This window comes from Moschus berezovskii, chromosome 4 (assembly GCF_049115385.1).
Source record: "Moschus berezovskii isolate FMDL1 chromosome 4, NW_MosBer_1.0, whole genome shotgun sequence".
Taxonomy (NCBI): Eukaryota; Metazoa; Chordata; class Mammalia; order Artiodactyla; family Moschidae; genus Moschus; species Moschus berezovskii.
The window spans coordinates 75,352,397-75,378,128 of record NC_142463.1 but is presented as its reverse complement, the minus strand read 5'-3'; the positions used below and the strand labels follow the sequence as shown (position 1 = coordinate 75,378,128).

General features: G+C 37.5%; 1 protein-coding gene across 4 annotated transcripts in view; it reads right to left on the bottom strand.

The window, feature by feature from the left end:
• The window catches only part of PTBP2 (polypyrimidine tract binding protein 2), an 87,839-nt gene extending 63,819 nt beyond the window's left edge, over window positions 1–24,020 (bottom strand). For all 4 annotated transcript variants that reach the window (XM_055401482.2, XM_055401478.2, XM_055401479.2 and 1 more), the window contains exons 1-2: window positions 23,893–24,020; window positions 22,092–22,122 (exon numbers count right to left, since the gene is read on the bottom strand). In XM_055401482.2, the coding sequence (XP_055257457.1) occupies window positions 22,092–22,122; window positions 23,893–23,900 (39 nt within the window). In that variant the 5' untranslated portion in view covers window positions 23,901–24,020. The remainder of the gene's footprint in view (window positions 1–22,091; window positions 22,123–23,892) is intronic.
• Window positions 24,021–25,732: the final 1,712 nt, after the last annotated feature.

Below are 25,732 nucleotides of genomic sequence, written 5' to 3'. Positions count from 1 at the left end.
GTTTGGACAAATGTGTAGTGACATATATCCATCTTTTAATATTTTTTAACATCATTTTCAGTACCCCCCAAATCCTCTGTGCTCTGGCTATTCATCCAAACTCCTTCCAACCCCTGAATTTTGTTGTCTCCATAGTTTTGCCTTTTTCAGAATACAGGTGGAATCTTATAGTATGCAGCATTCTCAATTGGCTTCTTCCATTTAGTAACCTCCATTTACGCTACCAGGTACCCCCATGCCTTTTCATTGCTTGAAAATTCATTTTGTTTTACTGCTGATACACATTGTTATGCACCACAGTTTACTAATCCATTCACCTACTGAAGGACATCTTGGTTGATTTCATGTTTTGGCAATTATGAATAAAGTTGCTGTTAAGATCCACTTGCAGATTTCTGTGTATACGGAAGTTTTCAACACCTTTGAATAAATATCAAGGAGTTGTTGGATCATATAGTACAAGTATGTTCAGTTTTGTAAAAACAGCTAATTTGTTTTCCAAAGTGGCTATATAATTCCCACCAGGAATCTATGAGATTTCCTCACACTCCATATCCTCCCAGGGCTTTATGGGTGCCAGTGTTTCAGATTTTGGCTATTCTGATAGTGTAGCAGTGTCTCACTGTTGTTGCCATTTGCATTTACTTAATGACATATGACGGAGAAGGCAATGGCAAGCCACTCCAGTACTATTGCCTAGAAAATCCCATGGATGGAGGAGCCTGGTTGGCTGTAGTCTGTGGGGTCGCTAAGGGTCGGACACGACTGAGCGACTTCACTTTCACTTTTCACTTTCACACATTGGAGAAGGAAATGGCAACCCACTCCAGTGTTCTTGCCTGGAGAATCCCAGGGATGGGGGAGCCTGGTGGGCTTCCGTCTATGGGGTCACACAGAGTTGGACACGACTGAAGTGACTTAGCAGCAGCAATGACATATGATGTGGATCATCTTTTCATATGTGTACGTGCCATCTGTATATCTTCTCTGGTGAGGTGTCAAATTCTTTGGTCCACTTTCTAATCAGGTTGCTTTCTTAGTGCTCAGTTTGAAAGTTCTGGATATTTTAGATAATAGTCCTTTGTCCCGTGTATTATTTTCAAGTATTTTCTCCAAGTCTTGCCTTCTAGTTATCTTTCACAGAGAAGAAATTACTGATTTTAATCAAGTCCAGCTAATCAATTATTTCTTTCTTGGATAGTTTAGCATTTTATATTTAGGTCTATGATCCACCTTGAGTTAATTTTTGTGACAAGTTTAACGACTGTCTCGATTCATTCTTTTGCACATGGATTTCAGTTGTTCCACTAGCACTTGTCAGAGAGACTATCTATGCTCCACTGTATTGCCTTTGCCTATCTGTCAAAAATAGGTTTGACTATATTTTTAGGGGGGCTCTATGCTGGGCTCTCTATTCTGTTTCACTGATCAACTTGTCTATTCTTTCACCAAACCAGGCTGCCTTGATCACTGTAGCTTCATATTAAATCTTGAAGTTGAGTAGTATCAGTCCTCCAACTTTGTTATTCTCCTTCAATACTGTGTTGGCTATTCTGGGGTTTTTGCTTCTCCGTATACTTCACAATCAATTTGTTGATACCCATATAATAACTTGCTGGAATTTTGACTGGGATTGCACTGACTCTATATATCATTTTGGGAAGAACTGACATCCTGACAATATTGAGTATTTTTATACATGAATATGGACTTCCCAGGTGATGCAAGTGGTAAAGAATCCACCTGCCAATACAGGAGATGTAAGATACAAGTTCAATCCCTGGGTTGGGAAGATCCCCTGGAGAAGGAAATGCCAACCCACTCCAGTATTTCTCACTTGGAAGATTCCGTGGAGAGAGGAATCTACCTGCTAAATACCATGAGAGCACAAACTCACACAATCAATAAAAATACAAAATAAATTTAACAATGACACACAAAAGAGGATCAATAAAATCAAGCATTTTACTTTTTTTAAAACAAGACAACAAAAGAGACAAAGCAAAAAAAGAGAGCTAATTATACCTCATTAAGCCATGCACATAAGAATAAACTCAGGGAAAAAACTGAAGCAACCAGATGAAAAAAACTTAGCTCAGTGAATAACCTCATGGAGCATAAAGATACCATTTTCTTACAGTTGCAGGACTTTTATGAAAAATAAACTTCTAGACCTGCATCTTGAGAAACCTGTTTGCAGGTCAGAAAGCAACAGTTAGAACTGGTCATGGAACAACAGACTGGTTCCAAATAGGAAAAGGAGTACGTCAAGGTTGTATATTGTCCCCCTGCTTATTTAACTTATATGCAGAGTACATCATGAGGAACGCTGGGCTGGAAGAAGCACAAGCTGGAATCAAGATTGCTGGGAGAAATATCAATAACCTCAGATATGCAGATGACACTACCCTTATGGCAGAAAGTGAAGAGGAACTCAAAAGCCTCTTGATGAAAGTGAAAGAGGAGAGGGAAAAGGTTGGCTTGAAGCTCAACATTTAGAAAACAAAGATCATGGCATCTGGTCCCATCACTTCATGGGAAATAGATGGGGAAACAGTGCAAACAGTGTCAAGACTTTATTTTTTGGGCTCCAAAATCACTGCAGATGCTGACTGCAGCCATGAAATTAAAAGACGCTTACTCCTTTGAAGGAAAGTTATGACCAACCTAAATAGCATATTAAAAAGCAGAGACGTTACTTTGCCAACCAAGGTCTGTCTAGTCAAGGCTATGGTTTTTCCTGTGGTCATGTATGGATGTGAGAGTTGGACTGTGAAGAAAGCTGATCACCGAAGAATTGATGCTTTTGAACTGTGGTGCTGGAGAAGACTCTTGAGAGTCCCTCGGACTGCAAGGAAATCCAACCAGTCCATTATAAAAGAGATCAGTCCTGGGTGTTCACTGGAAGGACTGATGCTGAAGCTGAAACTCCAATACTTTGGCCACCTCATGAGACGAGCTGACTCACTGGAAAAGACTCTGATACTGGGAAGGATTTGGGGCGGGAGGAGAAGGGGACGACAGAGAATAAGATGGCTGGATGGCATCACCGACTCTGTGGACATGAGTTTGAGTGAACTCCGGGAGTTGGTGATGGACAGGGAGGCCTGGCGTGCTGTGGTTCATGGGGTCGCGGAGAGCCGGACACGACTGAGCGACTGAACTGAGGCTATTTATGCCACTATGTTCTGCACTTGCATTTTGTTACAGTGGCTCAGACTTTACACTGACATATACATACCCCTGTAATGCGAATTAAAAAGAAAGACACTGCATATTTCAATTGGCTAGCTCTATGTAAACAAAAAGAAATAAAATTGTATCCCCACCTAATACAGTGTAGTAACTAAAATTTTTTTTGATGAATTAGAGACAAACAGAATAGATAAGACTTTAAAACTTTTCAGAAGAAAATATCTTTTTATCTGTGAATGTGTAAGTCACAAAAGTAGATTACATACTATGTAATGAATACCTCAGAAAGTTTCAAAAATAAATTGTACAGATCATAATATTTGATCAAACATGATAAGATTTTAATGAAAATAAGAGAAAAGGAAAACAGAATAAATTCTAATTGCAGTTTATTCAGATAAGATTTTGAAACAGTTTCTAAAAATTTGAGCGAAAAAATGACTCTAAACTTCACAGGGTAATAAGAAACTTTAAAAGACAATTTACTCATAAAATAAGCAGCAAGAGATTAGTTTTAAGTACATGAAATGAAAATTACCCTTAATCTTGCTCACCGTAAAAAAAAAAAAAAGGAAAAAGAAAACAGAAACAAAATAAATACTAGACTTAGATGCCATCTCACTTCTCAGACTGGCAAAATCCCAGGCATTTCAATATGCTGGGCAGGCTATGGGGAACTGAGGAACCTGCATACTTTCTAACCAGCAGTATAAACAAATGAGAAAATTTTCCATATATAGCCATGGAGTGATTTCCAGGGCATATTTACCTTCCAGGGTATGTTTATCATTATGTTAAAAAGTCAAGATATTAAACCCTGTGTATTCTGTGCTATCTTTTCTCTAAGATGCTAGGAGGGAGCATGCAGAAAAAGCTCACATTTGCTTCTATTAATAAACCAAAAATTAATGAAAGCAGAAACCCTTTTAAGGGGATAGAATAAGCAAAGTAGAATGAACAGGAGTAGAAGACATCTATGAATGTAGCTTGTTTTGCAACTTTGACTTTGGAAAATTTATTCAAAGTGAAAAAATATCCCCTAAAAATGAAAATCAAAATGTAAGAAACAAATCTAACTATCAGGGTGATGGTAGAACCACACACAAACTTATCTCAATAAACTTTAAAATCCTGTAATTGTATTGGGCTAACCAAAAAATTCATTTTTAAGTAAAAATAAAAAACATGTTTTTCATTTTTACTACGAACTTCACTGTTTTGTTCCACTACTTTCTGCCATTTTTCAGGCATAACTTCATAATTCTATCATCTAAAAACTTTCTGAGTAAAGAACTGTTCCAGGTCTTTTGGGCAATTGAAATCTTTTCCATTAAGTGAATTTTGTAAAGACCAAAATAAATGGAAACCCAAAGGTGCAATATCTGGTGAATACAGCTGATGAATCAGAACTTCCCAGATAAGTTGTAATGTTTTTTTTTTTTGGCCTGGTCATCAAATAAACATGCGGTATTGCATTATCCTGATAGAAGATTATGCATTTTCTGTTGAATAAATCCACACACTTTTTACTGAGTGCTGCTTTCAGTTGGTCTAATTGGGAGCAATATTTATTGAAATTAATCATTTGGTTCCCCAGAGGGAGCTCTTATTACAGAACTGCTTTCCAATCCCACCATATACACAACATCACTTTCTTTGGATGAAGACTGGTGTTTGGCTGGTGGTACTTCGACTTGCTTGTCCCACAATCTCTTCCATTCCATCTAATTGTACAGTATCCACTTTTCACTGCTTGTCACAGTTTGTTTTAAAAACAGAACATTTTCGTTATGTTCAAGCAGAGAACAGCATCAAGACGTTTTTTTTCACTTATGTGGAACCCAAACATCAAAACAATTAACATAACCAAGTTGGTGCCAACAATTTTCAAGGCTTAATGTGACTATTTTGAGTATGTCAGCTATCTCTCACATGGTGTAACATCAACTGTTCTCAATGAATGTCTCGATTTGATCACTATGGACTTCAACTGGTCTACCCAACCTTGGAGAACCATCCAGCAAAAAATCCCCAGCAGGAAAACTTCGATTAACCACTTTTGATATGTTTGACCAGTCACAGCACCTTCTCCACATACTACATAAGTCCTTTTTTGTTTCAGTTGTATTTTACCTTCCTTGAATTAATAAAACATAATATGCCAAAAATGTTGCTTTCCCCTCCATCCTCAACTGTAAAATGGCTGCATAAAAATTCACCAATTTTAATGTGTCTTTAAAATGCATGCTGATAGGATAGCTGTCACAATACAATCTAACAAAATTGTTTCAAGTGAACAAAGTTAAAAAAAAACACTAACAAAATTGTTTCGACTGAAGTTAATACAGAGATAATTAAGCAATACTAGAGTCATCTTATGGAAAAAAACAAATGAACCTGTAGGCAAACCCAATCCTATACATTTTTCATGAAATAACTTTGAGGACAAAAATAATTGCAAAACAAATCTTAAAATTATATTACGAAAAATATACTACAATGTTAACACTGATGTTGCTTTTTAAAGATATACACAATTATGTTAACATTAGCAAGCATTTTCAACCTACAAGAAATACCAACAAAAAACTGGAAAGGAAAAATAGTAAAATTATGTACGAATTGGAAATGAACACAAATACATGTCTTATTTTGTTAGCTTTGTCAAGTGAAAAAATTTGGAAACAATAACAAACCTAAAAGTCATTGGCACCTTTGTACCCACATTATTATTGTCTCTAAGGACCAGGTCCCACTAAAGGACCCATGATTTCCAGCTAACTAAAATTTTGGAGAAAAAAATAATACTTTAGGTAAGTAGCAAAACTAGTGATATTATGAGCTGCTGATGGCCCAAGATGAGAAAATTTAAAAATTTTTAAAGAAATGATCATTGCAGTAAGACTACTCGAGAGGGAAAGTTCTTCTGAATACAGAAATACTAAGTAACATATGCAGGAGAAGAGTATCACCACTTTTGCAATACCCAGTAGAATTATGCAATTATTAGCTACTAAAACCCAGCAGTACAGAAAGATGATGGAGCACTCTACACTGGATGCATCAAGCAGAGAACACCTGAACCTACTGATAAATGTCAACATCACAAAAAGACAACAAGACATGTTCCTTCTAGGGTAATACATCAGAAATTACACAGTACATTTACAAAGTATTTTTGCTGAAAATTAAACCTGAATCTGATCAATTCTTATTACCTAACTACAAGTACACAAGAGATAAAGGATATGAGAAACAGACAAAATGACAACATATATAGATATAACCAGCAAAAGCATAATTTTCAAAAAATTGTACGGAATAGATGACCCAGTTTCTCTAACAGAAAATCAAGAAAGGGGAAGGGAGAAAAAAAAACCTGTCCTATAAATAGACTTGCTTGTATGCATGTTAGGTCACTTCAGATGTGTCTGACTCTTTTCCACCCTATGGACTGTAGCCCACCAGGCTCCTCTATCCATGGGGATTCTCCAAGCAAGAATATTGGAGTAGGCTGTCATGCCCTCCGGCAGGGATACAGACCTAAAAGTACCAAATCAGTAAGCTGACTTTCCTTGATCCCCAATTTAAAAAGAAAATATACAAGATTTCTTTAAAGTGATCAGGAAATTCTGATTACTACTGTTGGAGATTACATGATATTAAGAAATTATTTTAGGGACTTGCCTAGTTGTACAGTGGATAAGACTCCACCTGGTAATGCAGGGCACATGGGTTTGATCCCTGGTCCAGGAAGATCCTACATGCAGAAGAGCAACTGAGTTTATGCGCCAGAACAACTGAGCCCACACTATAGAGTCCCTGCTCCACAACAAGAGAAGCCACCACAATGAGAAGCCCACACACCGCAACTAGAGAAAGCCTAAGTTAGCAACGAAAACCCAGCGCAACCAAAAAGTAACTTAAAAAAATTATTTTAGTGGTGGAGTGGGATGGGCAAAATAAGTGAAGGTAATTAAGTGATACAAACTTCCAGTTATAAGTAAGTTACTGGGATGTAATGCACAGCATGGGGAATATAATAGTAATATTGTAATAATTTTATATGGTCACAAATGGTTACTAGACTTGCAGTGACCAATCTGTAATCTGTATAAATGTTCAATCATTATACTGTACGCCTAAATCCTAATATAGTATGTCAACTACACTTAAACAACAACAAAAACATTCTTTAAAATTTTATTAGGTATAAAGATAAAAATATTTTCAAGAGATTGTATCTGTTAGAGATACACATTGAAATATTTAGGAATGATAAAATTATTGCTAAGATTTCCTTTAATATTCTTCCAAAGTAAGGCTAAAGAAGTGTATTTGGGTTTGAAACCAAAAGCAAAGGCAACAAAAGCAAAATTAGGTCTATGTCAAACTGTAGCTATGGTTTTTCCAGTGGTCATGTATGGATGTGAGAATTGGACTGTGAAGAAAGCTGAGCCCCGAAGAACTGATGCTTTTGAACTGTGGTGCTGGAGAAGACTTGAGAGAGTCCCTTGGACTGCAAGGAGATCCAACCAGTCCATTCTAAAGGAGATCAGTCCTGGGTGTTCATTGAAAGGACTGATGCTAAAGCTGAAACTCCAATACTTTGGCCACCTCATGTGACGAGTTGACTCACTGGAAAAGACTCTGATGCTGGGAGGGGTTGGGGGCAGGAGGAGACGGGGACGACAGAGAATGAGGTGGCTGGATGGCATCACCGAAACCATCAACAAGATGGATGGAAGGAAAAATGTGCATATCATACATGAAATGTTAATATCAAAAATATATAAGAAACTCAAAGAACTCAGAAAAAATAAACAGTACGATTAAAGAATTGGTAGAGGACATACATTGACATACAAATAACCAACAGATACACGAAAAGGTACTCAATCATGAATCAGTGAAATGCCAATCAAAATCACAATAAAGTATCACCTCACACCTGTTAGGTGGATGGATGCTATCAAAAAGAAATAACAAGCATTGGCAGGGATTTGGAGAAATGGGAACACTTGTGCAATGATGATGGGAATGTAAACTGATGTACCCACTAAGGAATACACTATGCAAGTTTCTCAAAAAATTTTACAAAGTATAACTGCATGATCCAGTAATACCATTTCTGGATATTTATCTAAAGGAAATAAAATCACTATCTAGACGTTTGCACCCCCTTGTTTACTGTAGCACTATTTACAAGAGTCAAGACAAGGGAAACAACTTAGGTCTCCATCAATGGATGAAGAAAATGTGGTTAATCTACACATTCATAACAGCCATAAACAGAAGAATTTACCAACTGCAACAACATGCAAATGAGGTCACAGGGCTAAGTGAAATGAATCAGACAGAGAGACAAACACTGTATGATCTCATTTACCTGTAAACTCTTAAAAAAACAAAAACCCAAAACATTGAATTCCAGAGGTACAGACTGGGACAGTAGGAGGTAAGGGGAGGCGGTAAAGATGGTGGTCAAAAAGTATAAACTTGGAATTCTGACATAAAGTGAAAAAGTGAAAGTGGAAGTCACTCAGTCGTGTCTAACTCTTTGCGACCCCATGGACTGTAGCCTGCCAGGCCCCTCTGTCCGTGGAATTTTCCAAGCCAGAATACTGGAGTGGGTAGCCATTCCCTGCTCCGGGGGATCTTGCCAACCGAGGGAATTAACCCAGGTCTCCCACATTGTAGGCGGATTATTTACCAGCTGAGCTACCAGGGAAGCCCATAAATTAGCCCTGACTGTGTAACACATGCTGATATAGTTAACAATATTTGAAAGTTGCCTAAAGTAAACATTAAAAGTTCTCAGCACAAGGAAAAAAATTTAACTATGTGTGGCAATCGATGTTAACTAAACTTATCCGGGTAATTGTTTCACAATTTATACATACATCAAATCATGCTGTATATCTGAAAATAATACAATGTTAAATGTCAATTATATCAAATCTAAAAAAAAAAAGGTAAAAGAGAACTCTACAAATCAAAGCTTACTGCCGAACAGATCAACTGATTTTTCTTAATCTTAAATGCATTTTTAAATAAGAAAATAAACATGTTCAGCATGTAAAGTGACAAAAAATAATAAATCTAGCTGGGTAGAAAGAGATAAAAACAGAAATTAGTGAAATATGAAACAAAAAAATTACAGAAGCTGGTACGTTGAAAAAACCAGTAAAATAAGGCCTGACAAGAAAAATAAAGGGTAAAATATGAATATGTGCTTTTAGCAAAAATAAAAAAGGGAGAATTAAAAAATGCTATAAAATTCTAAGAAATAGCAAAGTACTGAATAACTGAATACATCAGTAAACTTTGATGAGAGGTGGGAGCCAAGGATCAAGAGGGAGGGGACATAAGTATACCTATGGCTGATTCATATCGAGAGGCAATTATCCTCCAATTAAAAAGAAATAAATCTGAAAAATAACTTTGGAAGAAATCAAACTATTTGTCTAAAAAAGCCTCTCTTTCCTCATGCCTTACACATAAGCTGTTTAAAATCCTTGCAACATGTAGGACAAATGATGGGAAGTACAATGCATTAGCTTTGGTAAAATTGCCAGTGACTTATTTTTCTTTTTGCCTAAAGCGTTAAGTTTCTTCATTAAGCATGTCTTTTACAAAGAAAGAAAATATCATGGAGAAGAAATATGCTCTCCAATTATTTTATACATTTAGTACAACTATAATCAAAAATCAAAAGTCTTCATGGAACCCAGCCATCTTATTTTGTATATACAGACACACATATATTTATATATATAAATATATTAAATGGAAAAAAAAAAGCCAAGGACAGTTTTTAAGAAAAGTGAAATTTACTCACCAAAATTCCAAGACTTATCGTGCTGCTACATTAACTTAAGACATGTAATGATAGCAATAGGATAGTCACAAACAATGAAACAGAAGAGATAGCCCAGGGAAATTTCTCACATATGTGGAAACACGACAACTAATACTGCAGATCAGTAGGAAAAACATAAATTAATCAAGTTTGTAGCAAATTTGTTAGCCATAAGGGGAAAAAAATCATATAACCTTTTTAACACACTAAAATTAAATTTCAGGTAGACTGAGGCACTAAATGTGAAAATCAAAATTTTTAAATGTTCAAAATAAAATCTGGAAGACTATATAAAAGACCAATTTAAAACAAATCTCTTAAAGCTAAAGCAAATTTAATGTTAGTATCTTCAAATCTAACCATCAATTAAAAAAACATAGCCACAGACACAAAGTTTACCTATACCTCGTACAACAAAGCTTTAGTACTCACAATACATAAAAACTCATAAGAATCAATAAAAGGAAAAGCTCCTTAAATCAATATATAAAAATTCCAAGAAAATAAATGAAAACTTTGAAGTTGACTTCTAGTAAAGTGCTCCTTCTTAAATTTACAGATTTACAGGACTTCCCTAGTGGCTCATACGGTAATGTGTCTGCCTACAATGCGGGAGACCTGGGTTCAATCCCTGGGTCGGGAAGACCGTCTGAAGAAGGAAAAGGGAACCCACTCCAGTATTCTTGCCTGGAAAATCCCATGGACTGAGGAGCCTGCTAGGCTAAAGTCCATGGGGTCGCAAAGACTTCACTCACTCGCTCACTTACAGATTAAAGAACTATAATAAAGAGCATCACCATCATTTTAGCAGTTATGTACCATTCTATGCTAATTCTTTTACATATTGTTCAATCAAAACAACTTTTGAAATAGGTCCCGTTAAACTTATTTTAAAAGTTGTAAAACTTTTGTTAAAAGTTGTAAAACTTTTGTTAAAAGTTGTAAAACTTTTGTTAAAAGTTGTAAAACTGAAACTCAGAGGTTACCTTGTTCAATGTTAATTCTAAATCATGTGTTTTTAATTTGACAAGACCTACACTGGCAAAGCATTGCTTTTTCACCATTAATAATTCCAACCTATATTATATCTTAATATTGCATCTTTTTTGGACTTTCAAGATACACATCTTTATATATATATATCCTTTAATAATACTGATGAACAGATACTTATAGAGCAGACTATGCTGAGCATAAACAGGTTTAACAAAGTTATTAAAATGAATGTTCTTGAAAAAAGTATCACAGAGACGTATGCAAAAAAAATCAGCTATCATGTATCTTTTAATGGAAAAACATTCCACCACTTATAAAATATTACTAAAAATCAAGAGAACGTGATGGTCTCTAGATTCATCCACCAACTGACATATATGGAGAACATAATAATTATAACATCAGAATACAATCAGTAGATGCAGACTATGGATAACTCTGTACAACCAACAACCGGTTTTCTTCAAAAATAAAATGTAATTATAAAAACCACACAAGGATAAAAGGACAATTTGCATATTGAAAGAAATTTATTTACTGAATGTATTGATCTTATTTGATCCTGAACCTTCCGTACCACTAAAAATAAAGCCAGTAAACATACTACAACTTTTACAAGACAGATAGAAATCTTAACACAAATTTGGCACTTGAGAACATTAAGCAATTGCTGCTGCTGTTTTTTTTCTTTTGGAGGGAGTGCATTGTGGTTGTATTTCTTTAAATCAGAGAGGGAGGAGGAGAAACAGAGAACTGACTCTATCTTTAAAAGAGACGCACCAAAGCATTTATGAATGAAAACAAATACCCGGAATTTTTCTCAAAATACCATAGAAGGAGAAAAGTAGAGTGTGGATAGCCTAAATTTTAGCAATGGGTTGTTTGTTGATGACTGTTTGGACTGAGTGACAAATAAATAACAGTTTATGATACTACGATGTCTTTTTTTCTATGTTCAAAATTCACCACAATATCTATAACAAGAATCATTACTCAAAAACACATTTCTTCCATAACTTTTTTGTTATATTTTATTACTTTTCAAGTAAAAAGATTACCTAGCCACCTTAGCCCTTCATGAATAGCTAAAACGAAATTATGAAAGCTATTTAGCTTTCAATTTAGCAACACAAATGAACCAAATAAGATATCTAAACAGTTAACTACAGAGGCTCATGATTCTAAATCATAGTGCTCCATATAATACCAAAGCTAAGGATTTTGCAGCTCAGTTGAGACATTTTAAAAATAAAATAATGAGCTACTTTCATATAAGGAAGCTTAGAGGTATACGGTTTTTCCAGTAGTCATGTATGGATATGCGAGTTGGACTCTAAAAATAGCTGAGCACCGAAGAATTGATGTTTTTGAACTGTGGTGCTGGAAAAGACTCTTGCGAGTCCTTTGGACTGCAAGGAGATCCAACCAGTCCATCCTAAAGGAAATCAGTCCAGAATGTTCATTGGAAGGACTCATGTTGAAGCTGAAACTCCAATACTTTAGCCACCTGATGCGAAGAGCTGACTCATTTGAAAAGACCCTGATGCTGGGAAAGATTGAAGGTAGGAGAAGTGGACAACAGAGGATGAGACGGTTGGATGGCATCACCGACTCAATGGACATGAGTGTAAGTAGACTCCGGGAGATGGCGATGGACAGGGAAGCCTGGCATGCTGCAGTCCATGGGGTCGCAAAGAGTCGGACACGACTGAGTGACCGAACTGAACAGGTATATGGAATACTGCCTACCACACAAAGTACAAACTTTCTGCCTACCTATCTGACATCCTATATTTTCTCTCCCTCGCACAAACTCTGCAGTAAACTTCAAATGATTCAGCTGATTGTTCAATGGTTATCAATCTGTGCCAGCCTACTGACACAACTTTAGACATATCTTTCCCTCAACATATATTGCTCAGTTCTGCTCCCAAACATTTACATGCACTGCTCACAATCCACTAATTTCATGAAATCTACTCTGCTTCTACCAACTAATGTTCCCTACTGTACCCTGAGGGCATTTTCGTAAACCTTGTATTGGTATATTTACGTCTTTAACTAGATGAGGTCCTAGAAGATACAGTTCTTTTGGATCTCTAGGGAAAAGGAAGAATGTTAAGCAATAAAACTGGCATTGACCTTTTTACTGATAAGTAGCTCATGAAATTATGAGCATGTTGAAGCCAGAGACCCTTCAAGAGTCATTAGGTATACTGAGTATGTACTATGTAATATGTACTACTGATGATGGAAAATCAACAAAATAAGTAAGGTCTCTACCCTCAAGACACGTATATTCTATTCTTAGTGTCTCTGAATCACCAGTTTTTAACATACTGCTGTCATTTAGTAGACACACTATAAATGTCTTTAATTTGAAATTCTAATATAAATACCCTAGCAAGCATTATGTAACATTTTAAGAAAACTCAAAACCTAAAAACCCGAATAACACAGTTTTTGGTTAAAATACTGGTCATCAATCAGTTATATTCAACTACTATTTTAAAAAAAGGTTATGTTTAGTACTATTTTATTGCAATTATCTAGGAAAACCAATGATGCTGAATAAAATACCCATATTACAACTTAAACTGTCTTTGCAGTCAACAGTTTACAACTGGTACTTTCAAAATTCTAGTGAAATTTAACCTGAAAAAAGCTAACTACTTGGGCCCATTATTCTGCAAGAATGTCACACAGGCAAATGGTTAAGAGTATAGAAATAAACCTCTGAAACAAATTACAAAGAATTTTAAAAAAATTTTTTTAAAAATGCAACAAATTTTGTATTAAAATCTACCAATTTCCTTTCTGTTTCACAGTCTCACTGACCTAACCAAATAAAAAGGGGTCTATAAAGAAGGCTAAGTGCCAAAGAATTGGTATGTTTGAACTCTGGTGTTGGAGAAGACTCTTTAGAGTCCCTTGGACAGCAAGGAGATCCAACCAGTCCATCCTAAAGGAAATCAGACCTGAATACTCATCGGAAAGACTGATGCTGAAGCTGAAACTCCAATACTTTGGCCACCTGATGCAAAGAACTGACTCCCTGGAAAAGACCTGATGCTGGGAAAGATTGAAGGTGGGAGAAGGAGGGCTCGGCAGAGGATGAGATGGTTGGATGGCATCACCAACTCAATGCACTTGAGTTTGAGTAAACTCCGGGAGTTAGTGATGGACAGGGAGGCCTGGTGTGCTACAGTCCATGGGGTCACAAAGAGTCGAACACAACTGAGGGACCAAACTGAACTAAAATCAAAGAAAACATTCATAGGGATAATGAAAAGTGAAATTTCAACATACCCCAGAGCTACAAAAACTGGATATTCTATATGTATTATAAGTTGGTTAACATTAATAAAGGACTGAGTTCATGGAAAATACTTTTCATGTACAATCACATTTAATATTCAAAGTTTGTAATCACAATTCTAAAAAAACTTAAGTTTAAAATGTTTAAGTATCAAACAAGAAAAAAAGCTGAATTATACTACTTAATAATGCAAATGGGCTTCCCTGGTGGCTCAGATGGTAAAGAATCTGCCTGCAATGCAGGAGACATGGGTTCGATTCCTGGGTTGGGAAAATCCCCCGGAGAAGGGAATGACTACCCACTCCAGTATTCTTGCCTGGAGAACCCCATGGACCAGGGAGCCTGGTTGGCAACAACATCTAAATGCCCAAAACTGTATCAAAAAAATAATAAAACTGTAGGAAAAAGTAGTACCTATAATGCATATGAATCAATTATCTTTTTATATAGAATTGGACAAACAATATAATCATTAAAATAGATCACATATTCAAAGAGGCAGTTCACAGAAACAGAAAGCCAAAGTTTTAAAATCTCACCTATTTCAAAATATAAACTACAAAGCTTTTTTTAACCCTAAAGTTAGCTAATATTCTAAATTTTCATTAAAACTCAGAATTGGTTAAAGGGTGCAGAAAAACAAGCACTCCCATACACAACTGCAGAAAACGAATGAGTAAGAATCTTTTTGGCATTGTGGTTTAAATAAACTCTTTAGCTGTAATTTGACACAGCATTTTTACTTTGACTTTTAATATGCTCACATGTTAACTGCAAAAATAATTAAATCAAAATATTAGTCTATGTGGAACTAAACTGTGATGTGTAAAGCAACTACACTGTGATGCAACCATGTAACAAAGAAGACAAAACTATAATTGCAGAGACCATATTAAATAAATTTTTTAAGTGAACTTCTACTTCTGGTCAAGAAAGTGTTAACAATGGACCAATCTGCCCTACTTAGGAAAACAAGTCACACATAATATATACAACACTGTTTTTCAAGACCACTGGACACTAGGCAATGATGGACCATAGGATAGGCCATGATTGTCCCAGCTTACCAGCTTGAGAAAGTCCAGGTCAAGGCCCAGCTCCAATAAGGAAACCGGACTGAACTTCAAAAATTCCCTGAGAGTTAAAAGTCAAAAATCCAAGATCAAAGCAGCTCAAGTTTGTTGGCAGAATTCGAGAGTGCTGCACAAAGAGAACTCTGGAAATTCTGCAGAGAATCCTGAGTATTCAATGCACAAAATAACTATGTAAAGTAGAAGGTTATTTCTCTCGTTTAAGTCTTTTAAAAACATAAATGGCTACTTAAGAATGCACTATGGAATTTATAACATGTAGAAGTGAAATGTTATAATAACAATAGTACACAGGCCAAAAGGGGAGAGGTATTCTAATACTTTAATGGCAGAGAACCAAGAGGAACTATAAAAGCCTCATGATGAAGGTGAAAAAGGAGAGTGAAAAAGTTGGCGTGAAACTAACAATTAAAAAAACTAAGATCATATCATCCGGTCCTACCACTTAATGCCAAACAGAAAGGGAAAAAGTGGAAACAAGTGACAGATTTTATTTTCCTGGGCTCCAAAATAACCACAGACAACAACTGCAGCCATGAAATTAAAAGTAAATTTAATTTTACTTGAAGTAAAACTGGAAGTAAAGCTATGACAAAACTAGACAGGACATTAAAACGCAGAGACAGCACTTTGTCAACAAAGGTTCATATAGTCAAATCTATGGTTTTTCCAGTAATCATGTACAGATGTGAGAGTTGGACTGTAAAGAAGGCTGAGCACTTAAGAAATGAAACTTTTGAATTGTGGTGCTGGAGAAAACTCTTCAGAGTCCCTGGACAGCAAGGAGATCAAATCAGTCAATCCTAAAGAAAATGAACCCTGAATATTCACTGGAAGGACTGATGCTGAAGCTCAAGCTCAAGCTCCAATACTCTGACCACCTGTAGTCTACAAGAACTACACTTTAAACTGAAGGATACAAACAATCTGAAAGTAACACAATGGAAAAAGATATACCATGTGACTCTACTCAAAGCCAAGATGACTGTATTAATATTAGAAAACGCACACCTTAAAGCAAAAGATTACCAAAAATAAAAATGGTCACTGTATAAAGAGGTGAATGAATCAAGAGGACACAGTAATCTTAAACATTTATGTAATTATAATTTCAAAAATATAAAGTGAAAATGATAGAAATGCAAGGCAAAACAAATGAATGCACAATATAGATTTGAATATTATTTTTTCAGTAAGAGACAGCAATAGAAAGACATCACTTGAACAACACTACCAATAAGCATGACCTAATTGACATGCACAGAACACACCGCCCAACAACAGAATACACCTCTCTATAAAGCAATTAAAACTAACAGGATATATGATACCTAAACCATAAAATAAGAAAAAATTACAAAGATTCAAGTCTTCCAAAATATGTTCTCCAGGCACAATGAATTAAATTAGGAACAACAAAAAAAAGGTCTATGGAAAATTCCAAGTACTTGGAAATTAAACAACAGACCTCTCAATAAGCCACGGGTCAAAGAAACACATGGTAGATGTACTCTGAACTGAATGAAAAGAAGCTTATGTGTCAAAACTTGAGTGATGCGATGAAAGCAATATTTGTATGAAAAAACATAACATTAATTCTCTGTATTAGAAAAGATACCATGTCAACTACATCATCTTTAATATTAAAGAAGAAAAGAGCAAACTAAATACAAAACAGAACATTAAAACAGCAGAGATCAATAAAATGGGAAACGGAAAACATAGAAAACTCAATGAAGCCAAAAGCTGACTATTTAAATTAATAAAATCAATATTTCTAACCAGACTGATAAGGGAAAAGAGAAGACACTAATTATCAATATCAGGAATGAGAGAGGTGACATCACTATAGACCCTAAATATTAAAAACATAAAAATGTAATACACCAAACAACCCTACCAACTTTGATGAAAAACTTTAGCAACTCTGATGAATCAGACTAATTCTATGAAAACAAAATTGCCAAAGCTCACTCAAAAGGAAAAGGATAATCTGAATAGTCCTGCTGCTGCTAAGTGGCTTCAGTCGTGTCCAACTCTGTGCAACCCCATAGACGGCAGCCCACCAGGCTCCCCCGTCCCTGGGATTCTCCAGGCAAGAACACTGGAGAGGGTTGCCATTTCCTTCTCCAATGCATGAAAGTGAAAAGTGAAAATGAAGTCGCTCAGTCGCTTCCGATTCTTCGCAACCCCCCAGACTGTAGCCCACCAGGCTCCTCCATCTATGGGATTTTCCAGACAAGAGTACTGGAGTGGGGTTCTTGTGAACAGTCCTGTATCTGTTCAATAAATTGAATGTGTAGCTTAAAACCTTCCCACAAAAACAGCAAACCCATACAGCTTCACTGGTGAACTGTACCAAACATTTAAGAAAAAAATAATGTTGTTTATGTATTTAATTTCAAGGAACAAAGAAAGAATGTTTGCTCTCCTTATTCAAACAATGTACTAGATGCCTTTTCACACTTAGTGACTGAACAACTAAATGCCATAGGTAAGAAAAAGAAAAGACATTCAGATAGAAAATATGATAAACAGTGTACACAGAAAATCTGATGGCATCTACCAAAAAGCTGTGCACTGTAATAAAAAATCACTGGCAAATGTGCTAAATACAAAAGCAACGGGCAAAAATAACCTTTATTTCTAGTTTTAAATATTACTTAGAATAGCACCAAAAATAATAAAAATAAGGATAAATCTGAGTTTAAAAAAAAAAAATTTGTATAGAGAAAACTAAAAACACTGCTCCAAAAAGTAAAAGATTGAATTAAATGTTAAGATAATTTGTGTTTATGGGTGAAAAAACTCAACATTAAGATGTTAATTTTCCCCAAATTGCTCTATTGATTCAAGTTAATTTCAATTAAATTCCAGCAGGCCTTTCTGTAGAAACTGACTCATAGGAAAATGTAAAGGACCCAGAAGAGCCAAAATAACTTTGAAAAAGAACAAAGTTCTACTCTATTTCAAGATGTGATATAAAACTACAGTAATTAAGACAGTACATTTTTGGCTACCAAGACAAAAATGGGTCAATGTAAAAGAATATAGTACAGACATAGAATCATATGTAGGTACATAATTGTTTTTAACCAAGATGAACAGCCGATTCAACAGAAAAAAAAGTCTTTCAACAAATCATGCTAAAAAAGTGAATGTCCATATCCAAATCCAAAAAATCTTGATTCATACATCGCATCATACTAAAAAAAGTTAAAAAGAACTTAAATGTAAAGCTAAAAACTGTAAAATCTATCAGAAAACAGAGGAGAAATCTTTGTGACCCTGGGTTTCACAAGATGACCTGTTTTTGTTACTTAGTCGCTAAGTCACTTCAGACTCTCTTGTGACTACATGGACTGCAACCCACCAGGCTCCTCTGTCCATGGTACTTCCCAGGGAAAAATACGAGAGTGGGTTGCCATTTACTTCTCCAGGGAATCTTCCTAACCCAGGGATCAAACCCGCATCTTCCGCATTGCAGGTGGTTTCTTTACCCCTGATCCACTGGGAAGCCCTCACTGAGCCACCAGGGAAGCCCTAAAGATGACCTGAGGTGTGAAAGTTGCTGTCGTGTCCGACTCTTTGAAACTCCATGGACTGTCGGCTACCAGGCTCCTCAGAAGACAGTCTATGGAGTTTTTCAGGCAAGAGTACTGGAGTGGGTTGCCATTTCCTTCTCCAGGGGATATTCCAGACCCAGGGATCAAACCCGGGTCTCCTGCATTGCGGGCAAACACTTTACCATCTGAGCCACAGGGAAGCCCCAAAGACGACTTAGATATAACCAACAGCATGAGCCTTACTAACAAACACCTGGTAAACGTAAATTCATCAGAATTAAAAAATGCTATTTTTCAAAACACCGTTGAGAGAATCGAAACAAAAAGTGCAGAAAATACTGTAAACCATATATCTGATAAAGAACTTGTAACCAGAATGTAGACTTCTCAAAACTTAAAGAAATAAATCAATTTGAAAAGTGGACATTTAAATAGACTTAACCAATGACATACAGCTTGCAAAAAAGTCCATGAAAAGATGTTCAACACCAAAGACACTAGAAAAATGAAAACTAAAACCACAAAGAGATTACCAGTTCACATCCAGGAGACTGTCCACAATTAAGAAAAAACAGTAACAAGCACTAGAGAGGATGCAGATGGAGGATGCCACCAGCAGTAAACTGGAGAAAATGTAAAATTTCAACCACTTTGGAAAACTGCAATTTGTTAAAAAGTTAAACATTTGCCTAACTATATCACCTCAGTTCAGTTCAGTTCAGTCGCTCAGTCGTGTCCAACTCTTTGCGATCCCATGAATCACAGCACACCAGGCCTCCCTGTCCATCACCAATTCCCAGAGTTCACTCAAACTCATGTCCATCGAGTCGGCGATGCCACCATCTAGCCATTCTAATTATAGGTATTTCCCCAAGAGAAATGAAAGCATTTGTTCACAAAAAGACCTGCACAGGAATGTTCACAGAAACTTTATTTATAATAGACCCAAAGTGGAAACAATCCAAATGTCCATCAAGAGCTGCGTGGATATACAAAATGCTGTATGTCTGTACAATGTAGTACTACTAAGCAATAAAAAGGAATGAACTATTGATACACAACATGGGTGGAATTCCAATATAATAACGCTGAGTGGAATGATCCAGGGAAAAAGAGGATACATACTGCATGACTCTTTGTTTAAAATTCTAAAAACTGCAAACTAAATTATAGTGACAGAAAGCAGATCAAAGGTTGGTTGGGGAAAGAAAGGCAGAAGGCAGGAAATACAGAGGGGCAAAATGATACTCCTGGGGTTCATTATCCTGATAGTAGCGATTCATAGGTGTATATATATCAAAACACTGTATACCTTAAATATAGGCGGTTTATCTCAAATTATATCTCAATAAAGCTTTTTTTTTTAAAGGCACAATATGGGCCAATACACATGGCATGAATCCATTTGTATAACTAAACAAGGATGTTTATATGTGTGGTAATATGTAAACTAGTAAGTTCAGGAAAAAAAAAAATGCACCAAAAAAATTTTAACGTAATTACCTACACCTTAGAAAAAGGACTGGAAATCAGGGAGAAATATTTTTCACTTGAATTTTTTTTAACTACACACATGTATTACTTTTTTAAATTTCATGAAAGCTTAATTACTTGCACATAAATCTGACGCCAAAGGAAAAGTTCTTAATTATCCTAGCAGATTATAAAAATACAACTTCAGTTATCAAAATTTTATATTAAACAAAAACAAAAAAAGAAAAGCAATCACCACTTTAGCATCATTTTCTAACATTCCCTCTTCAAACTACTAATGTAGAAAACTGCCAATAAACCACATCTGAACACCCTCTTTCAAGCATCTTCATTTCTTTCTGCTTGTTCTGGGTTTTGTGAATTCCTTTTCTCCTTATCCAGTAATTGACAACTCAGACTTGTATCATTTATATTCTTTTTAAAAATTCACTTCCAGAAGATATGCTTGGATGGTAACTCATCTGACCCTCTTAATTTAGAAAATAGCACTGCTGAATAAAAATAAATACAACTTCCCACAAAAAGCTAATTACTTCTCTCTCAATCTACATAACACGAACTTAACAGATAAGGCAAAATAGTACAGCATGGATGAGCGTTTAATTTACTAGATAGAGAGGACTATCTAGAAAATAAACTAGAAAACACAAAATATCTCCAAGTGTTCTAAAGAATATCACATTGTTATTGATCAAATTTTAAGAATTCCAAAAATCATTTAGAATGGTCAGGCATAACTGGACTCTCAACTGCCTCTCATGACCACTCACACTTGAAGGAGGTAAATGTCTTGCATTCAACAAGTATCTAAGATCTAGGCTTGGAAGACATTTTGCCAGATTTGGAAAATTAAAGATTTAACAATCGTGCCCCACAGGGCAGAAAGGTTTACAAGCAAAAATTTTTAATACATCCCAGGGTTAAAATGTACAAGGATTCAAGGAAATGAAAGGCCTAAGCACTAGATCTAAGGTTTAAAGTATGAATAGTTTTTCTGGCCAAAGTGAGGAAAGATTCTAAACAATCTCTACTATAATAACTAACTTTCTTTAACAGACACACAAACCAACTCTATAACTTCTGACTCAAATTTGAAGCTAACTGCCTGAACGAGTTTCTTTATTCTCTTTAAGAATGAGGGTAACTGATTTCTATTGAAGCTTATTACTGGTAAAAATATCTCAGACTTCATATCAGAAAAGCAGAGTGAAAAAAAATCTTATATACTATATCATTTAAGTCAAATCACTTATCTGTCCATTTAAAACCATAATTTCCCCTCAGAAAATTGGGTTATCATTTTATATTTACAAGAAGCCATGTCTGAAAGCTTTTTCAATTCCTTGAACACCATTCATACTTTAAAATGTTATTCTCAGAGACTGCTTTTCTAGAAAAATTTATGGTTGTCTATTTAGGTTAAAACTATTTATATAAACCAATTTAAAAAATTCAACAAGTACTTCCACTGGAATTTTTGTAAGCTATATTATTCAGAAGTCAACAGAAAGTTTCCATTAACGATCGTGGAACCCAGTTTTCATTAGTTTTAAACACTGTTTTCCTACCTTTACGCCAACTGCAACCTCAGTGACAATTCTGTAAAACAAACAAACAAAAAGCTTCAACCTCTAGTTCTTCAAATGGTCATTGTTTGACTGAAACTTTTTAGGGTAGTTCATCATTCATAAATTTTCCACTCAAAATGCAGATGGAAAACACACCTGGTCAGTGGAACATTATCAACTTCGCTTTCCAGAAATGACTTTCAAACGTCTGAGGAAACTCACAGTTTTAGTAATTTTTTTTAAAATTTCAAATAGCAAAAAGAACAAAACCCCAAAGCCTGCATAATGTCCCGCTACACTTAGGTTAATCATTTAAAACTTTATTCAACTCTTTAGTAATCTTAATAGGATAAGGAAACATGAAATTCAGTACAAATGTTGCCATCTCTTTCCATACTGATTTGGGGAAAACAGTGAAATCTGGATTTGTTTCATCTAGAAAATAATCTTTAGAGAACCTCTGCTGCTGCTACTGAGTCACTTCAGTCGTGTCCGACTCTGTGTGACCCCACCAGGCTCCCCCGTCCCTGGGATTCTCCAGGCAAGAATGCTGGAGTGGGTTGCCATTTCCTTCTCCAGGATGACTCAAATTTCGTTAGTCTGTTAACTTTTATTAGACCTGTACTTGGTATCTTTAAAAAACATCGAACTCCAGATGCTTAAAAAAACCTCGTATTTTACTTCTGACCCTTCAAATACAGTCACTGATTCCAATAAAAGATACTGTTTTCCTATGCTCCCAAACATGCTGAATACGGCTATATTTCGCCCTAAAGGGTGCCTCCTTTAACAATGAGTTAAATTATTGAGAGTCTTTTCAGGTGTGGAGCGTTAAGTACTAGGGAAACCCTGGTCCCGTATCATTTCCCGAAGCCTTTGCCTCACCTCACTCACTTAGCATTCTATCGCCAGCCTCAAAGATGCAGATGGTTCTGGCTTTTTAAGTGTTGTTTTTGTTTTTCCAGAAACTGGTCAAAGCAGCTGAAAAGATGGCCCTGCGTTGCCTATCTGCTCTTCTTTCTGCCACAGCTCCTGGCCTTTGCCCATGTGACTGATGTCCACCACAAACACTTCGTATTTGAGATGACTTAATTTCTGGGCCCTTCTGCCAAGCCTCCAACGTTCTTAGGCCGCACAGAGAGGCATTTTTCAGCCTCCCGCCCCCACTAGCAGACTCCAGTGAAAACAAAGGAGTGTGACATCTGCCCTCCCCCTTCCTCCCGCCGCCGCACGCCTCCCCGCCCCCCTTCCCCCGCGGCTCCCACTCCGCTCTCCCCGGAGCTCCCGCCACCGGCATCTCCCCCAGCCAGGGCGGGCCGGGCGCGGCCGAGGCCCGGGACTCGCGGGGCGGGGGCCCGCTCTTCCCTCAGCGGGGAGCCGCCCCCCACCCGCCCCGCAGCGCAGGCCTCGCTCTGCGGCCGCTACGCTCGCCCCCCCCAGAACCGCTCGTCCGGGGTCCGGGTCCCTGGTTACGGATCGAAATGGCTCCTAGAGGGGGGAAGGGCCGGGCGAGACGTGCCGGGGCCCCCACCCCACCCCTCGCCGCCCCTCCAAGACCCGCTGCTTCCCCGGGGTCGTCGCCCCCGTGCCGGCCAAGCCTACGAGTCCGCTTTCTCCCCGTTTTCTCGACCGGAGCCCGCCGAGGGCAGCCCAGGGAGGGGTGTGTGCGATGGGGCGGGGGTTGGGTAACGGCAGCCCAGCCCTGGGAGGGGCCGCCAGAGGGGTTTCTGCCCGACCCCGGACGGGGCCACAGGCGGGCCCCACTCCCCTCACACACCACCTCGCCAACCCCGTTACCTACCCGTCCATTGCCGAACCGAACAAAGCTTCGCTCACAAGAACCGAGCCACGCAGCCGGCGAGACACACAAGCGGAGAGAAAATGGCGGCGAGAGCCCGACGGAAATTGCCGAAGGTGCCGGAGCGCACGGGGCAGCGCGTGGCAGCGGCGGCGGCGGAAAGAGCCGAGCGCGCCGGCGCCCGGCTGCGGGCGGCGAGCGGCGGGGCGCGGGGACGCAGGGGAGGGGGCGCCGCCGCAGTGGCCTCCTACGCGCCGCCGCGCGCCTGGGGCCCTCCGCCCTCTGCGCTCTGGGCCTCGGCCTGTTGCTGAGCAGCGTGGCTTGCTTGGTTTCTATTGTCCGTTCCTCCCCGACGTCCCTGTTGCCCTCTCAGGGCGGTGTGAGTGGGCTAGCACCCAGCCCTCCACACCCACTGCCCTGGACCTCGGAAGGTGTTCCCTGGACCACAGGACTGCCCAAAGACCTCCTCCACTTTTCCCTCCAAAGCACGTCCCAATTTGGCTATCCTTGACTTAGATGAGCCAAGAAAAAACTATTTCATAGCTTTTTTTCTTTTTTTACAATGCTATCTTTTATTAACAGACCTCTTTATCCTCTCAAAACCCCAAACCAAGAGAAACTTTATCCCATTAACCACGACCAATGCTTAGTGAAAACAGTGTTTCTGAAGCAAGTAGACATCAGATTGAAACATAGGCTTTTGCTTCCAGACACTTGAAGTTCAAAGTGGAGGAAGACATGATTCGCACCTCACTCAGCTGATGATTAGTGGGCACCTGTAGGAAATATTCACAATACCTGGATGGGAAAGAACACAGGTTGAGAGATGTATTAAAAAGTTGGTAAGAAATCTGCTGCCAACAGTAAGAGCTAGCATTTGGGGGCTTGAAAGAGCAAGTGGGGATGGCAGTACTAGCTCCGTCTTTACCGTTGGTTAAAGATGGAGGAAACACTACGATAGGCTACTCAAATTGACTCCCTTTTCTATATCTCTCACCGGTCTCCTTCTAAATTTTAAAAGCATATTGGACAATTCCTTTAAAGTGCTTTTATCAGAGGCTTAACGTTTGAAAAGGCATCCGTTTTTGAAAAATTTGCTCAGTGGGCGACTTTTCTCTATCCTCCATCCTTCCCCCGCAACCACAACACACACATACGCACACTTTTAATCCTGGAAATAAAAAATACTCTCTTTGTCTCTCCAATTACTCTCAATGACTACTCTGGGTTTTCCTGTATCTCCTTCATACAAACCTCTTATCCTACTATTTGGAATTCACTGTACCAAATATACTTTATGATTCATAAAATTACATTGTTTTAAACTTGAACAAAACTTACAGAACATCTGGTCCAAATAGAACTCTTCAAAGCGCTCAGATGTTAAAAATTCTTGATTTGCTTCAGGGATCAGAATTTCTTAAATAACTATTATTTCCTACAGTGTCTTCCCATGTTAACATGAACTTGTGATACATAGAGGACCCATTATCAGTGCCATTAATAATCACTTTTCAAACGTTTGTGGTTTTGAACATGTATTTTCACTCAACAATTAAATATGTAAGCTCCCAAAGGGCAGGAACTCTATCATAATTCTCTGTATTCCCCCACAGTGACTCAATCAATGTTGATTCATTAGCTCTTGTTTTATCTTGGCAAAGACAAAGTGCTCCACCAAAGGAAACCTGTCCTTATGTGGCAAAACAAAAAAACTTTATCTGTTAACCAAGACCAAACTATAATATTCACAAAAACGTGTTTTTCTTTTCTTCTAATACAAGACTACAGACAGACAATAGTCAGTGTGCTTGCTTATTTAAACCCATCACTTTCTAGAAAA